At 44.0% G+C, this 17,551-nt stretch overlaps 1 protein-coding gene across 1 annotated transcript in view; it reads right to left on the minus strand.

The window, feature by feature from the left end:
• Positions 1-8,899, minus strand: part of dnah5l (dynein, axonemal, heavy chain 5 like) — a 51,841-nt gene extending 42,942 nt beyond the window's left edge. Inside the window, exons 1-14 of the mRNA XM_041961910.1 lie at positions 8,596-8,899; positions 7,864-7,967; positions 7,478-7,666; positions 7,305-7,370; positions 7,084-7,173; positions 4,124-4,195; positions 3,917-4,018; positions 3,559-3,745; positions 3,048-3,213; positions 2,085-2,178; positions 1,903-2,001; positions 1,443-1,624; positions 663-782; positions 459-564 (exon numbers count right to left, since the gene is read on the minus strand). Coding sequence (XP_041817844.1) covers positions 459-564; positions 663-782; positions 1,443-1,624; positions 1,903-2,001; positions 2,085-2,178; positions 3,048-3,213; positions 3,559-3,745; positions 3,917-4,018; positions 4,124-4,195; positions 7,084-7,173; positions 7,305-7,370; positions 7,478-7,666; positions 7,864-7,967; positions 8,596-8,851 — 1,833 coding nt within the window. The 5' untranslated portion in view covers positions 8,852-8,899. The remainder of the gene's footprint in view (positions 1-458; positions 565-662; positions 783-1,442; positions 1,625-1,902; positions 2,002-2,084; positions 2,179-3,047; positions 3,214-3,558; positions 3,746-3,916; positions 4,019-4,123; positions 4,196-7,083; positions 7,174-7,304; positions 7,371-7,477; positions 7,667-7,863; positions 7,968-8,595) is intronic.
• Between the last annotated feature and the right edge of the window lie 8,652 nt (positions 8,900-17,551).

Genomic DNA, 17,551 nt, shown 5'->3' on the forward strand with positions numbered 1-17,551 from the left:
AATGTAGTATTGGTGCGTGCAAAACACCAGCGGCTGCGGCCAGTTCTGATACTATTCAAATATCATCCGGGGGGCCGCATATAAATCATTTGCGGGCCGCATCCGGCCCGCTGGCCTTGACTTTGACATATGTGTCTTACAGTCTGCCTGGACACCAGCTGTAACTACAAGCTGCAACCAAAATGTGTGAGCTTCATTTTGTCTGAACATGCTGCTTTGGAACTGTTTCTATATTTCTGTTCTGCAGTTTCTCAACAGGAACCTGAAATACGAGTTTGAACGAAAGAAGACAAAAAAAAATGTGTAGGAGTGAGTGAACTCATGACCACAACCCCGAAATAATGAACCCAACATGATGAAAACACAGCGAGAACAGAGTTAACGCTTCAGGCTGGTGACAGCAGGATCCATCTGAAGAAGAATGAACGCTGATGAAGTTAAAAACCAGCCCGGCTCACCTTCATGTTTCGAAGAGCGGCCAGGCTCTCCAGCGTGGACGCCATGTCTGCAATCTTCTCCAGACGCCTGCAGAAAGCATCGAACTTCCCAAAGATGTAGTTCTCACTGAACAGGACAGAGACGGAGAGGAAGAGGAAGAGGAAGAAGAAGGTGCTGCAGGTAACGGCCGTCAGTCACACACACGACGAGCTGCTGCTGTTTACCTGAAGTCAAACTGTCGGCTCTCAGGTTTTTCTCTCAGTTTGTCTCTGACGGTCCAGAAGCTCCTCTGATACTCCACGTTCAGACCACAGCAGGAGGAGATACGCTGCAGCAGCACGGGCCTGACACACACACACACACACACACACACACACACACACACACACACACACACACACACACACACACACACACACACACAGAGAGAGAGAGAGAGAGAGAGAGAGAGAGAGAGAGAGACACACACACACACACACACACACACACACAGAGAGAGAGAGGGAGAGAGAGAGAGAGAGAGAGAGAGAGAGAGAGAGAGAGAGAGAGAGAGAGAGAGAGAGACACACACACAGAGAGAGAGACACACACACACACACACACACACACACACACACACACACACACAGAGAAACACACACAGAAACTCACACACAGAAACACACACACACAAAAACACACACACGCACACACACACAGAAACACACACACACACACACACAAAAACACACACACGCACACACACAGAAACACACACACAGAAACACACACACAGAAACACACACACAGAGGGCGAGATAGAGACACACACACACACACACACACACACACACACACACACACACACACACACACACACACACACACACACACACTTCTTACGTGATGTAATCTTATTATGAGTCTTGTAATGGAGACTCGTCTGATCTGGTCTGGTCTGGTCTGGTCTGGTCTGGTCAGGTCAGGTCAGGTCTGGCGGTCTGGTCAGGTCTGGTCTTCCGTACCTGCTGTGGTCCCAGACGTGGGCCACGCCCTGCAACAGGTAGCTCCTGCAGGTGGCGATCATCTGGTTGGTGACCTTGAGCAGCAGAGAGGTCATTCTGTCGGAGGTGTTGTAGTACGGAGAGACGGCGTGGATCATCCTGATACTGGTCATCAGAGCCGGGATGTGCTCCAGCATGCTGGTCTGTCCGAGCGAGAGGAAGAGGAGAGAGGAGGAAGGTGAGCAGCTACGACAGCCTCCATCCATTCCTGCTGCAGAACAGCCTGCGGGCTCCTGTGTGATTACATCCTTCATATTTCTAACTGGGTTTCTCCCAGTTTTCACTCAGTTCTGGACCGATCGCACTTTGATCGCGACACTTTTGATCGGTTGTGAAATTTTAAACTGAAAACAAAATATGAGGAAGAAGAGCGACCATCGTCAGCAGGTGATAAACAGGCGGAATAAATCTGAAGACGTACCGGAGAGCATTTCCCCAGCGCTCCAAAGAACTTGTCCAGAGTGTGGAGATACTTCACATTGTCCTTCGCTTCGTTTGCCACAACAGTGATGTCCCCATCCTGACACAAACAATCAATCAATCAATCAATCACGATACTGGCAACATAAACCAACTGGGAATTAAACTCGTGTGGTTTCAGACCAGCTCTCTCCAGGTTCGTAGAATTCTGGACTTGGTGACTTGCAGAACTCCCAGAGTCCTTTTCACATGAGGACGCTTCACCTCCTCCATCAGACTAACACACACACACACACACACACACACACACACATTAATCACTTAATTATTGATCTTATAAACTACTGAATGAATGTAAACTTAAAGGATAACTTTGGTTTTTTACCACCTGGACCTTATTTGTAGCATTAAATACGACCATTTACTCACCCAGACAACTTTGGTGGCATTTGGAGTCGTTTTGAAGAAATTAGCCCCAGAGGAGCGGCGCGTATATCCGTATAATGCGAGTACTCGGGGCATCCATGCGCAGCCTCTATATAACGCATAATCTGCTGAAACTCGTTCATATTCCAATATTTAGTTATGATATGCTGGTGCTATTCCCCTCTGAGCCCGTGGTGGCATGTTATCAACATCCGGCGTCTCTAGGCAACTACCTCTGACGTGGGTGATGTCATTACCGAACGCCGGGCGCTGCGAGCAGCCAGCCACAACATGGCTGACTCTGCGGCGGTCGGCTACGAATACGCAATAACGAACCACAGCTGTGCCAAACTACAGCTAAACTAGCCGGCCGCCGGCTCAGAGGGGAATAGCACCAGCATATCAGAACTAAATATTGAATATGAACGAGTTTCTGCAGATTATGCGTTATATAGAGGCTGCGCATGGATGCCCCGAGTACTCGCATTATACGGATATACGCGCCGCTCCTCTGGGGCTAATTTCTTCAAAACGACTCCAAATGCCACCAAAGTTGTCTGGGGGAGTAAATGGTCGTATTTAATGCTACAAATAAAGTCCAGGTTGTAAAAAACGAAAGTTAACCTTTAAGATCTGAGCGTACGAGACAAACATTCAGACATTAAATTATTTGGCTGCAGATCTGAGAGGAAACTCGTGTCTTCGCTGACGAGCGTCCACCTGTGAAAGGTGACCATGCGTCTCTTCCAGTGCTCCAGCTCAGCTGATGGTCCCACGTCATCGGCCTCCTTCCTCATCTGCTCGCTCTCCGTCAGCACCAGCTTGATCTTATTGGTCCACGCTGAGACCACGCCCTCCAGACGCTCCACCAGCTCGCTGTTATTGGCTGAGAGCAGAAGCACAATGGTTGCCATAGAGGCGTTTGGTACAAAACGTGAGATCACCACGCTGTCGATCTTTGTGTTGAACACTGTGATATTCATACAACACGTTTCTAACAGGTATAACTGTGACTTCATCGCCTCGCCGTGTCCTTCCTCCTGGATGGTCTTCGTCACCTCATTCTGACATGTTATAAAATCTACGTCCACACTAACACGTTTCAGCATGAATTTGGTCATTTAAAGGGATGATTTATCAAACATCGCCTCAGTTGTCGTTTTCTAAAGTTGGGATGCTGGCCGAAGGAACAGGTAGAACATCAGGCTGCGGCTGCGGCTGCCCTTCCTACCTGCGGCCGTGTAGTCTGCAGGGCTGCTCAGCCGGCCGATGGCCTCGGGAAGGTCGACCTGCTGCAGCTGGAACTTTCTGTCCGTGCTGACTCTGGCCGAGCTCAGATTGAGGACGAACCGGTCCACTGAAGACAGAAAGGACTGGACGTCTGGACAGGACACGCCCTCCTGCACAGAACCCCACGTCTGGACACAGAACATCGTCATGATTAAAGGGTCATAAAGTTTCAGTTTACACAGATCCAACATTTAAACTCGATCAGAAAACAAAACAAATTAAAGCATTTCAGTGTTTCTCACCACGACAACTAAAGAGATGAATCAGAGTCAAGAAGCCTCTCAGGTGGAGGTGCGTACCTGCTGAGACCTGAGGGCCGGTAACATGACGTGAGCCAGCAGAGTCTCCAGACTGCTCAGGACGCTGCCGTCACTGCAGTCCAACATGCCGAAGTTGACCTCCTGTAAACACGGCAGGTGGGACAGCCAAGTTACACAGGTGGATCATAGCAGCTACGAAACGTGTGTATCTCGTCTGAATCTGGAGCAGTAAGTCAAGTTACCGACCTGCTGGACGTTGGCGGTGGTTATCGCCTTGTCGGTGGTTCTCAGGAAGAACAGACACTTCCCCAGTAAAGGCTGGAAAAACAGGAAGTTTCAAAATCAGCTGCACTCGGTTCATGATCGTGATCGTTTCCACAATCAAAAGCTCATCTCACAAACAAAGACAAGGCGCCGAGCCGGAGGACTCTGCACAGACCCCATGATGGACCGACAGTTTCCAACCTGCCCTCCAAAGTCTCCAAACTCCACCTGAGTCCAGAAGAAGAGAGCGAATGTTTCTTTATCTCAGCGGTCGTCTACACGCAGCTCTGATTCCAGAGTCAACATGTTGCTCCAGTTATTAGACGGCTCCCAGACAGCCTCGGGTCCAGCATTTCATCTAGACCATCACACTGGACCAGGAACCAAGGTGGACAAGAAACTGAACCAGCTTCCGTCCTCAAGGTTTCAGTCTTTATTATGAAATCTGCCACAACATGCTACTGCTGAAGAAGCTGAGTGAGGTCTGACATCGCCGAATTTGAAATTTCAGACGAGGAGGCAAAGTGGACTCAAATAGAACGGGGTGACGTTAAGGGTCATCTGTCCTACCATTTGTGGATTTGAAACATGTCAATAAAATGAAGCTGGAAATGGATAAAACATGCTGTAAAGATGTTTGCAGATAGCGGGTCTATTTCTCGACGCCACAGCGGGCAATGTTGACTTTCCACCTTCGGTCTCGGGTCATGGTTTTCGGAGATGGGCTGCTAAAGGTCTCATTATTATTATTATTTTTTTTAACTTATATTTAATTGATTTTCTCATTTAAACAACACAACACATGTAGAACACAGTGTCAGTAAATGACTTTCAGTCTTTATGCTGTTTTTTTGTAGACAGTCCATTTTCCCATCTGCTCTCACATCATGATTGTTGCAGTTTTATAATATGTGTGAGTCTCTCCATAACGTGGATCTCATCAATGATCTCCATCCAGTTCCTCCAAGTGGGGGGGGGGGGGGGTCTTCTTTGCACCATTTCCTTGTGATGGCTTTCTAAGTAAAATCTTAATCAGATACCAGCGTCGGTCTTGGATGTTTTCTCGAGTTACATTTCTAAAGTATAGTACTCTGCATGTTTTAGGCAGCTCATATATCTTTCCCATCTCTTTCCACACATCATTCCAGTATCCCCCCCCCCACACACACAGTCTCCAGCAGAGTTGTTGTACAGGTGATCGTCCCTTTTTCATTTTCAGTGTGATGAAAAATCTCACAATGTTGTTCCAGCAAAATTCTTTCTATATTCTGGAATAACTAGTTGTTATTATCATATATTACACCACATCTCGTCAGTTATTACTTCCTTTAGTTCTTTCTCCTGCTTATCTCTCATGTACGAAGTTGAAGTGTTTCTATTTGCTTCTTGTGTGCATCACATAGTCACAATCACTTTATCTGGTTCACCTGGGAGGTCTGGCTTTATTTCTTTATTAAAATAGTCTCTGACTTGTAAATACATGTAAAAATCTTGATGTTCTAATCCATATTCCCGTCTTCATTTAGGAAAGCTTTTGATTTCTCTTTTTTCAATTAATGTATCTAATATATTCAGGCCTCTATTTGCCCATTAAGGTCTCATTATTTTTAGTCAATTATTTGAAGAAACACACTTAAAGTCCTTTACCCAGCTTCAGGAACAATTCGACCTCCCCCCTAATGATTTTTAGAGATATTTGAAAATTAGGCACTATATTACAAATCATAAAGACAAACTAGTATAGAAGAGTATTTTATTGAAATCATTACGTAAACATGTCTCCCACCTCTATAAAGACTCTTTATAGAGGTGGGAGACATGTATATACCTATAATATGAAGGAAAGATGGGAATTGGAATCTAACACAATAATAGAAGATGAACTTTGGGATCAACTCTCTGGCAGCAGTCATGAAGGAAAATCAGAAGACTGGAAACTCAAAATCTGATTTTTTTCGCCCCCCTTTGGCTTTTGGTTTCAAAAGACCCCTCAGCAGCTCAATGCTGCAGACGATGCGGTAAAGTAGGTGATCACACGCACAAATTCTGGGACTGTCCAGTTATTTTAGAATACTGGAAAAATATTAAAGACGAAATTGAGAAAATAATGAAAAGAGAAATTCCATCAAACGTGCTGCTCCACCTGCTGGGTGCTGAACCGCTCCACCTTCTCACTGCTGACCAAAGACATATATATATAGATATATTTAGCATATTTTATTGCTGGTTGCCAAGAAAAATATAACAGCAAACTGGAAGAGCGTTAAATCACCGACTGTGGCTGAATGGAAGCAGAGGCTGAGACGGGTTTATCTCATGGAAACAATGATTTTCATCATTACAGCTGAAAATGAAAAGGTGGTCAGAAAATATCTAATAATGTGAAATATTTGGGTTGTTGAGGCTGTTCTTTAACTAATGGAAATGGATCCTGACACGATGTGAATCTTCAATGTTTAACTGAAAAAATCTAAATAAAAAGTTAAAATAACAATAATAATAAGAGACATATTAACACCATTACGAGTTTCCCACAGAGACACAGAACTGGACAGCAGACTAACCAGTCAACACTCCCCGGGTCACACTGAGGAATGTCCCCGCTAACCGCCAAACAAAGCAGCACACGGGATTTCCTTCCATGGCAACACAACACAGACTCAACCAGAGCAGTAATTATCTCTGAGGCCTGACAACGGTGGACACTGAGCAGCATTGTTCTGAGCTCAGAGCCAAACTGAACACGAGCCCTCACACAGACCTGATTCAGAACGCTACACCTGGTCCACACGGGCTGCAGAGAGACAGCAGCAGTCCTCCTCTCAGACTCTCTCACCCCCCATCGAGTGCGATAAACCTCAGACGCTCTGTGATGTGTTCAACTGCCGCTCAGCCAAAGTCAAACTGTGTCGCTGACTTGCGGTGAAGCAGCCGACGCCTACCTCAGAGCTCCCTGTAGTGAGGAAGAGCTTCCTCTGAGCCACGGCCGAGGCTGCTGCGTCCACAGAGGACGAACGACCGGAGGACAGAGTCTGGAGACGAAGACATACAGAACACAGAGACAGACGGACGAGAAGCGCAGAGGGGGAAACAGGTCAAATCATACAGAGGAGCCATATTAATGAAAATATTCTTTTCACGTGAGAAACGTTACCTGTTTCACATCCTGGCAGAAGAAAATCAGCTTCTTGGAACCGTTCGCAGCAAAGAAATCATTGATCAGACTGAACTGGAAGAATCAGACATGATTGATCCACAGGCTGAGCCCTGACTCGGGGACAACTCAGGAAAGCTCAGTTCTGACTTTGAACTTAGAGAACCGGACCGAGATGCTACCTTGTCATCAGAGACGAGGGCGTCCTCCACCTCCGCCTCCACCAGGGTCCCGGCATCCACCAACCTGACGACCAGGTATTTGTGTCGAGAGTCCAGCGTTGCTCGTCTCTCCTCTTTCGTGGCTCTCGCCCGCTTCGCCATTTCTCTCCTCGCCTCATTGGACAGCAGCGCCGTCCTTTTACCTGACACCTGGACACAAGTTAGTCTCTATGCAGCTGGACTATGGCAGCAAACACTGGCATGGTCCAGGTGTTTCCAGGTGTGAATCAACTCATAAAACCTTTCTTCATTGATCCGCTCTGATACTTGAGATGTTTTTAACAAAAATGTCTACATCCTAGCATCACAGCGCCCCCTGTGGCCAGCGGCTGTTACTGCTTACTCACAGAGGTGGAGGTGGTCGGGGGCAGAGCAGCTGCAGGGGAGGACAGGTGGTTCATGGCTCCCAGGTTCTGGCCTCCTATTCGCCGGTGTCCTCTGCCAGCCGCATCTGAGGATCGCACCAGAAAACAGTGGAAATGCACCAAAAATAAACAAAAAGAAAACCAGAAAAACACCAGAAACACATGAAGAAGTGCCCGAACACACAGTCACACCATTCTGCTTTCACTCTTTTATTTTACATTTTGTTCTTCTGCCATTGATGGAAAAATAAAGACAATAAAATCAGCAGCCGTCGGCCTCACAGCTGCGCTCGCTGCTGAGTTTGGCTTCAACGCTTCAGTCCAAAGTCTTAAAAACCACAAAATGTACAAGAACAGACAGAGAGTGACAACAACACAGTGAAAACTGTTTGCTAAAAAAATCAACTGTATTGATAATATTTGTTTCCTGAAATGCTGTCGGTGCATGAAATCCATTCATAGGAAGAGACAGCTCATCAGTGGTGGTGATATCAGTCGTGTTCCTGCAGTTAAAGTCACGTTAGGAGTAAAACAAGAGTTAAAAGATTTAGACTCAGTCATCACAGGTAGCTTTTACTGTGAAGCAGCAGGTCAATATTAACAATAACTGATGATCAGTGGAGGTAACAGCATCAGCCTCAGTGTTCAGGATCATCAGTTTTAATACACACTTTGACTGCAGGCTCACTTTATGAATCAGTGTGTTATCTGTACCTCTGCAGAGCTGCAGCAGAGGAGGTCCGGGTTTGGTAAAGGCTCCGTCTGCTCCTCCCTCCTCGTCCTCTTCTTCTTCTCCTCCGGGGCCGTCCCGGACCTCCTGCCCCCCCGCCTGGAGCTCTGTGCGCAGGGAAGGAGCGCAGCCGTTCAGCCCAGGTTCAGAGCCGCCAGCAGGGGGAACAACGAGCTCCTGCCCCCTCTGTGAAACCTCAGCTGGAGAGTCTGGATCTGCCATCTGACCGTCGAGACACATCCAGATGAAACATTTCCAACATCCACTCACTCAAACGGTGACAGAAGCTTTTCTTTCTTCTCAAATGTTCATGCAACTGTCACATAAAACACGATTTAACACATTTTAAAGGAAAAATCCACAGATTCGCTGCACATGAATAAGTCAGAATATGGAAAAAAGAAAGACTTAATAATGATTTTCATTCACTCAAAGTGTAAAAAAATCATTCTGTCATCGTCAAGTCACGTTTGAGACTCCTGACTGGAAATCCTCCTGTTGAACAAGCTGAACCGCTCAAGTGCTCTTGAGCCTCAGAGTGAGCTGCTGGAGCTGCTGCAGAGAAAAAAAACAGTGAAAGAATGAAGACTGACCTGCTGCCGGAGTCTGAGGACGAGTCACCGCTGCTCCAAAACCTCTGAAACCAACTCAGCGGGTCGGACGCAGAGCTGCAGAGAAACCGTGACGGCAGGAAGTCAATCAAGATGTGGCTAAGCTAGGGAAAAGTTTCACTGTCGCCACGGTAACTGCAGTCGTGTGTGTGCGCGTGGCTCGGCAACTAAACGCACAACAAAACTGTGGAAGAGAAACCAGGAGAGACAGCGTGTGCTGACCAATCAGAGCAGCTCTTACATTTATTTTGTTCACAGTGACAAACAATAAGTCCAGTTACAAACAACAACACGATATAAAGCATGTGATTATTCCACGGTCAGATGAGTGCTGTGGAGGCATGTGGGTCGGATAGTTTCAGTCCTACCCAGTACTTCCATAAATGATCCTAAAAGAGTGAAGTCCAGGTCTAAATCACAGAGACTTGAGACAGTTACACTGGAGCTGGATTTCTTCTGTGGTGTTCACCTCTCCTGGTTATGTTTCCCCTGAAAAGGAAACAATATGCTTCCTCTCTGGCAGCTTCATGGACAACATGAATTATTTACACAGGTACAAAATTTATTTCACTGTACAATAAAATAATAACATTACATTTCAAAACATACACTTTCACTCTATTTTCAAAGTTAACTTACAACATACTCTTCTTCTTTTCTTTGACAGGTGAATAAACAGGTAAGCGTTCAAGAAAAATTCCAATTAATTAATCAACAAACTTAAAAAATACTAAAAATAAACAAAAAATGTAAAACATTAATTGTCATGTGTCTCTTCTATTCGTTGTATTTCTTGTTTCTTATCATACACAATTATTTCAGCAATCGACACACAAATGGATTAGTAATTATTAATCCCACATAAGGTGAGTAAAAGTTAAGCACACCTGTTCATTAGTAACCTCAAACTGCACGTGTCTCTTACTCAGCTGAACACACTGAAAACACACAGTGTGTGTAGCATCCATGCTAGCCTCGCGCCGCTCCGTGTTGGGGGAACACAGTTTAGCTAGCTGCTAAACAGTGAACCAATTAAGAGTCTAAACATCGAACTAACGCTTCTAAAACACTCAACATCTCGGCTGAGTTCAACAAAACACACACAAAACAACTCAGCAAACACATTTCAAAGTCTGACAGCATAAATACTCATTTCGTACCTGAAAAAGGGAAGATATTAATAAAGATGCTCGGACACGATTCTTCCTCTCTGGCAGCTTCTTTGACAATGAGGCGTCCTGGCCGAGAGCTCCCCCTTCCGGCCTCTGCAGGCATAGCTAATCAATCACAAGCTTTCAAAAAAGACTCAACAGGTAGATCACAGATCAACTCTGACTGCAGGTAAGTATCTATGTTTCACAAAGTTTTTAACCATGTTAACCTTTTTAAATATTTCAACCATTTTTCACAGGAATTAAATGTTTTAACCTTCTTCACAGGATTATTTTTTATAGATTTGCATTCAAATTATGACCAATTTATACATGAATTTCCCTGGTTGTTAAACCCATGTGACTGTTTTTATTAACAAATATTTTTATTGTCTGTTTCACTCAGATCAATGATCAGTTTTCTGATAAAATCAACCTGTTACAACTACACCTCCAGCTTTCACTCTTTGACTTCTTTAACTCTTTTGAATAACTATCAAAAAATTCTATAAAATAAATAGGATGAGTACAGGAAACTGATTCAGGACTTCATCACATGGTGTGACTCCAACCACCTGCTCCTCAACACCACCAAGACCAGGGAGATGGTGGTGGACTTTAGAAGACTAAGGCCGTGTCCAGAACCGGTCATCATCAAAGGGGACTGCGTGGAGGTGGTTCACACCTACAAATACCTGGGAGTGCAGCTGGACGAGAAACTGGATTGGACTGCCAACACTGACGCTCTGTGCAGAAAAGGACAGAGCCGCCTGTACTTCCTCAGAAGGCTGGCGTCCTTCAACATCTACAAAAAGCTGCTGCAGATCTTCTACCAGTCTGTGGTAGCGAGTGCCCTCCTGTACGCAGTAGTGTGCTGGGGGAGCAGCTTAAAGAAAAAGGACGCAGCACGCCTGGAAAAACTAGTGAGGAAGGCAGGCTCCATCGTTGGCACAGAGCTGGACAGTTTGACATCTGTGGCAGAGCGACGGTCACTGAACAAGCTCCTGTCCATAATAAACAATCCTGATCACCCACTGCACAGCACCATCTCCAGGCAGAGGAGCAGCTTCAGTGACAGACTGCTGTCATTGTCCTGCTCTACGGACAGACTGAAGAGATCGTTCCTCCCCCACGCCGTACGGCTCTTCAACACCTCTCGGGGAGGGCGACAAAAACAATAACCAACACAACAACTCCGAACCCACTACACACTTACACCACACAGCACGGACACACACACTTTATCACACACACATCCATATGCTGGACTCCATCACACACACATCCACATGCTGGACTCCATCACACACACATCAACATGCTGGACTCCATCACACACACATCTAAATGCTGGACTTTATCACACACACATCTATATGCTGGACTCCATCACACACACATCTAAATGCTGGACTTTATCACACACACACATCTATATGCTGGACTCCATCACACACACATCTAAATGCTGGACCCAAGTGTGGACAAACCGACTATTGCACACTGTTATTTTGCACAACTGCACTACTGTGCACATATTTAACTGCTCAAATGTTTATCCTGTATTACAGATGTTTATCCTGTATAGCCAGATGTGAAGATGTTTATCCTGGATTGCCTAGTTCTTTACTTTTATTTCACTATTTTTTCTTATATTGTTATTTTGTATTGTATTTTACCTCTTACATGAAAGTAGCTCATTACTTGTAAGTTGTTCATTACTTGAAAGTAGTTCTTGTTCTTATTTTGCATGCCCTTGTGTGTCCACCTTTTGAGCTGCTGGAACAGCAAATTTCTCTTTGGAGATGAATAAAGTATCCATCTATCCATCCATCCATCTATCTATCTATCTATCTATCTATCCATCTATCTATCTATCTATCTAAGTTAAATATCATACAGGAACTGAAATTTTACACTTTAACTATCTGAAATCAATTCATGCTGACATGTTGTGATGGCTGTGAACATTGATTTGAAGAGGAGAATACAATTCTTTGCTTTCTAAAGTGTTGCATTAGTTTGGAGAGAGTTGGAGAGGTGTAGAGAGGAGGTGTGGTTTGGGTGGAGCAGGGAGAATAAGACTGAATGCACCCAACAACATGTAAATAGTCAGATTTGACTGACAGGTCTTTACTGTTTCACTACTGTTGAGAAAAGTCGGAATTATACAACACACTCATATTAAATGAACGCTTTGAAGGTCAAAAGACGCCAACATCATCTGTGAGTGGGTCAAACAGGGAAATCAAAGAATCAAAGGCAAAGAAAGCCTGCTCCATTTAAAGAATAATGATGACATGTTGCTGACATCAGCAGATGAAGCTGAGAGAAGCGTCAATGATTCAAGCTCCACGTGACTGTTTACATCCAACACTTTGTTTTTAACTTCATTCATTTTTCAGCAAGTGAACAAATGAAAGCACAGATCACAAACACAACAAAAGAGACACACTAAAAGTTTAAAAGTGGCAGAAGTTCAGTAACGAGCATACATACATAATATCCAAGCCACAAATATAAGAACGTGTTGTTAATGAGTGCAGAGTTCACTGACCGGCACGGCCAGACCGAGAGCTCCTCTTTGAGTGCATGTAGGTCTCTCAGATCAAAGATGGAGTTCGTGCCGTTTGATCGCAGGATTTGTAATAACAAGGTCAGCATCACACTCAATCTGTGCGCTGATTGAGTGGTATCTCTTCCTGTTTACAAAGTCGTTCATGTTGTCCTCTGATGTGGGGAAACCGGCATCTGCATCTCTGCTGGTGCAAAACAAAAGCTCCAGAATAAATCAAAGTCATCATGAATGACAAAGGGGTGTAATCCATCATATAATTCACTCCTCCTCATCCTCCAAATTATCCCACCTTTCAAAACGATTCTCCATGCCAACCACGATCGAGCAGCTGACTTTAGAACTACTCAGGACAAAGTGGAAGATTTCAGTTGTAACTTATGATGCTGGAACAATTTCAGCTGCTGCAATCCTGAAAACATTATTAATCCGTACTAAGTTACACATTACATTCAGACTAAGGCTGAGCTTGTGCATAGCTGGTGCAACCCACTCCAGAACCTCAGAGAGGCCACTTTATACAAGAAGGCTGGATGCTGCTTTTTCACATCCACTTCCAAAATTCATCAGAAATATCATGTGGAAATTAACTGCAATTAACATCATTCCTCGAGAATGCAAAGGAAAGCAAAACAGTTTAAATAAATGTTGATCTACAGTCATGTTGTCAGAATCAGAACTTGAGTTCAGAATATATGAAAGAATAAAAGCACAGGAAAAAGTCCAGGTCCAGGTTCCAGGTCCAGGTTCCAGGTGGAGGAGGTGTGTGAGTGGGGAGCAGAAGGAGTGGAGGAGTGTCTGCAGAGACTGTGTAGGAGGACAGAGCAGCAGCACAGCAGTCCAGATACACTGATGATATTCTGTCACATCCACAGCAACACACAGGGAGGATGCTGGACTGGACACTGTGTCTGACAGTGGAGCTGATCTCAGAGCAGTTCACACTGCAGCACTGACACTCATCTCCACTTGTTGTGGTTCCTCTGTCAGTCACTGCTGGATGAAGCTCTCCTCTCCACTCTACCTCCCAGTAACATGGCCCAGTCAGAGCCTCTCCACCCACAAGCTGCTGCTGCTGCTTCAACCTCTCTGGATCATCAGGACGCAGCCGATCGGCTCTCAGCCAATCACCTTTCTGATCGCTCACGCTCTGACAGAGATCATTCCCATCTGATGAGAGAAGAAGACAGACAACAGGAGTCATGAATCAGAGTTTACAGAGACTCCTTCATCAGCTGGCAGTCAGTGATGCAGCACATCCAGTATAAAGAGCAGCAGGGACTTCAGTCCTGTTCAGACCAGAAGTGGAGCGGCTGTGTAGCGTAGCCAGCTTCCTCTCAGCTCTCATGTTAACGTGTTGGAGTGAACACACTGAGCTGGAAGCTCACACACCTGCAGACACTTTGGCCATCAAGTCTGTTTACTCTGCACATTTCACTCAAGTACACAGTGGAAATAAAAGTGCTGAGAGTCCCTGAATGCATCATCACTGCAGAGACACAGATATTCACTGTTCACTGGAATGATGCATTTACTGCTGTTAAGGTTCAAAGCTGCTAACAACCAGAGTCTCAGTCACATCTGAATATTTTATCTACTTTAGAAATATCACAGGACAAACATGTAAATATGGAGTCTGGTATAAAAATATTGGGACAAATGGACAGATGCATTTATATACTGGTACAGCTGGTCTGACAGACAGGGATCAGCTATATATGAACATGTTCCTCTCTGTGGAAATCTGATGAAGAGTATAAAGACATGACCGGGACGTGTTTTAACGTCACTGTTTTCTCTTCTTGCTTTGTTTTAATGCTCAGTTTTAATATTGTCATTATATTTTTTATTTTTCTTAATATTCCATCATTGTGTTTTATTTGAAAGCCCTTTGTGCTCGATGCTGGTCAAGTGCCGTGTGAATAAAATCCTGACAGTGAAGTAAGTATCGATGAATTATTAGCTGCCCCCGACTCCTCTCAGTTTATCACACTATACTTCAGCCACTCTACTAATAATATGAAGTTAATATTCAGCAGTTTTTAACGAGGCTAATCACACCCACTGTGAGGTTCTGCTGCAGAAGTTCTACATTTCATTCCATGTTTCACCCATTTTACACAAACAACACAGCGTTGTGTTTGATGGGTCGACGTTAGCCAAGTCAAAAAGTACTGTTAGCCAGTATTTAGCCGGTGTTCACTCACTGACATACACTCATACGTTTTCATACACCGGCCACATGGTTACTAAATGTAATGATGGTTCTTTGAAATGAGAGCCAGAGATTTGCAGGCTTCAGTCACACTGATCTGAGAGCTGTGACAAACATTAACTGATCAATTCTTTAGTGCTGAAATGAGAGAACAAACAGTTTGAGATCAGATTTGATGGTACGACAGTTTGATGAAGGAGGACCTCTGTCTCTATACAGCTTGTAATGCTGTCAGCTGTAATCCAGCTTTATTTCCTGTAGACATGAACACAACAACAACAGTCGTCTGCACATCAACTCAAACACATGATCACAACAAGACTCTGACTCCTCTGATTGGCTGACTGTTCTCTCTCTCTCTGTCCAATCCTGAAGCCTGTCACCATTCTCCTCTCACAGCTTCACTGAGGAAAGCAGCTGCTGAGAAGGTTGGAGGTTTACAGGAAATACTGGATCTGTGCTTTGATACTGTGTTTAGAACAAACCTGCTGAGACCAGCATGGACTGACTCCAACCCTCTACTGACCTCACAGTCTCCAGTCTACAGTCTGGACTCTTCACCAGATAAGACATCAGCTTCACTCCTGAATCCTGCACGTTGTTCTCACTCAGGTCCAGTTCTTTCAGATGGGAGGGGTTGGACTTCAGAGCTGAGGCCAGAGAAGCACAGCTGATCTCTGACAAAGTGCAGAACCTCAACCTGAATAAAGAACAAATGATGAAGATAAAAATCCATTTCTAATCCAATCAGATGTGTTCAGGTTGTAAATGTGCAGCTCAACATGACTCTGTCCTAATCAATGAGCTTTGCCCTAAAATCAGTCCAGTGACTTTGTCATTGTGTTATTGTGGATCATCATAATGTCAGATTCTACAGACATCATCCAAATGTCACCACAACATTCATACAGCTGTTCATGTCAACACAGATCAATAACATGCTGCTCATCTCACTCAAGTCCACATATTGATCCTTTAAACAGCTCCATCTGGAAACATGCTTTGACCTGTGTGTGTTTCTGTGTGTGTGTGTGTGTTCTGAAGGATCAATATCAATCATCAGTCATCATTTGTGAAAACACATTAAAATCATCAGAAACTAAAGAAATATTTCCACTTCATCAAGTCAACTTGATCAATTGAAACAAATATTAGTTCAGAGGATCTTCTGGATCCAGATGTGAACATTTACCAAAAATCATCAACATTCATTGACTTGAACAACTAACAATCAACATTTTCTACACTTTCTTTAAGAAGCACAAATCTTTGTGACTGAAGACTAAATTTACTTCAACAAACATGAAAATATCAACAAAAGCTCATTTAAAACGTGACTGATGGAAGTTGTGTCTGAACAGAAATGAGCTTCAGTTGTTCATTAAACATATTTTCATTCTGTTTTTAAATGTCTCTTTTCATAGTTGATCTGTCACATGTTTTGCTTTCTCTGCAACACTCAGCTTTTATCTTTACCTGCGTTCTTTCAATTCATTTTCTGTTTCCTGTTTTTATTCTGTTTTCAATGTAAAACACTTTGAGCTGCAGGTTTTGTACAAAAGGTCTTTTAACAATAAAGTTTATTATTATTATTAAAGATCGACAATAGTAACAGAGAGTCAGTGAACTGACCTCAGAGTCTCCAGTCTACAGTTTGGACTCTCCAGTCCAGCAGACAGCAGCTTCACTCCTGAATCTTGTAGGTCGTTGTCACTCAGGTCCAGTTCTCTCAGATGGGAGGGGTTGGACTTCAGGGCTGAGGCCAGAGAAGCACAGCTGATCTCTGATAACCAGCAGTAACTCAACCTGAATAAAGAATAAATGATGAAGATAAAAATCCATTTCTAATCCAATCAGATGTGTTCAGGTTGTAAATGTGCAGCTCAACATGACTCTGTCCTAATCAATGAGCTTTGCCCTAAAATCAGTCCAGTGACTTTGTCATTGTGAATCAGGTGTGTTGGAGCACGGAAACATCTAAAACATGCAGGGCAGTGGTACTCCAGGACCAGGATTGAGAAACACTGATCTATACTAAACATTCAGTCGTCACAATTTCAGTTCAAGATATCTCTCCCTTGTTTTAACGAGTTAAAACATAATTGAAGGTCACTTCAAGGGACAATATACATACTTTTAACTAATGGGAGTTAATGGGAGAGACTCCCCAGCCGTGTCTCGAGCCACAAATGCATTTTTTTCAATAGGGAAGTGTCTGTAGCCAATCAGATGTATTGGCATATTTCAGCAAAATGATTGATTATCAAACCGTGGTATATGTATCAATATCCACTAGTGTTGTCATGATACCAACATGTATTTCAATATGTTTTGATACTTTTCAAAAAAGAAGAAAAAAAATGTCATTATTGGTTGAGACAGATAACC

Source organism: Chelmon rostratus, chromosome 20 (assembly GCF_017976325.1).
Source record: "Chelmon rostratus isolate fCheRos1 chromosome 20, fCheRos1.pri, whole genome shotgun sequence".
In the NCBI taxonomy this organism is placed as follows: Eukaryota; Metazoa; Chordata; class Actinopteri; order Chaetodontiformes; family Chaetodontidae; genus Chelmon; species Chelmon rostratus.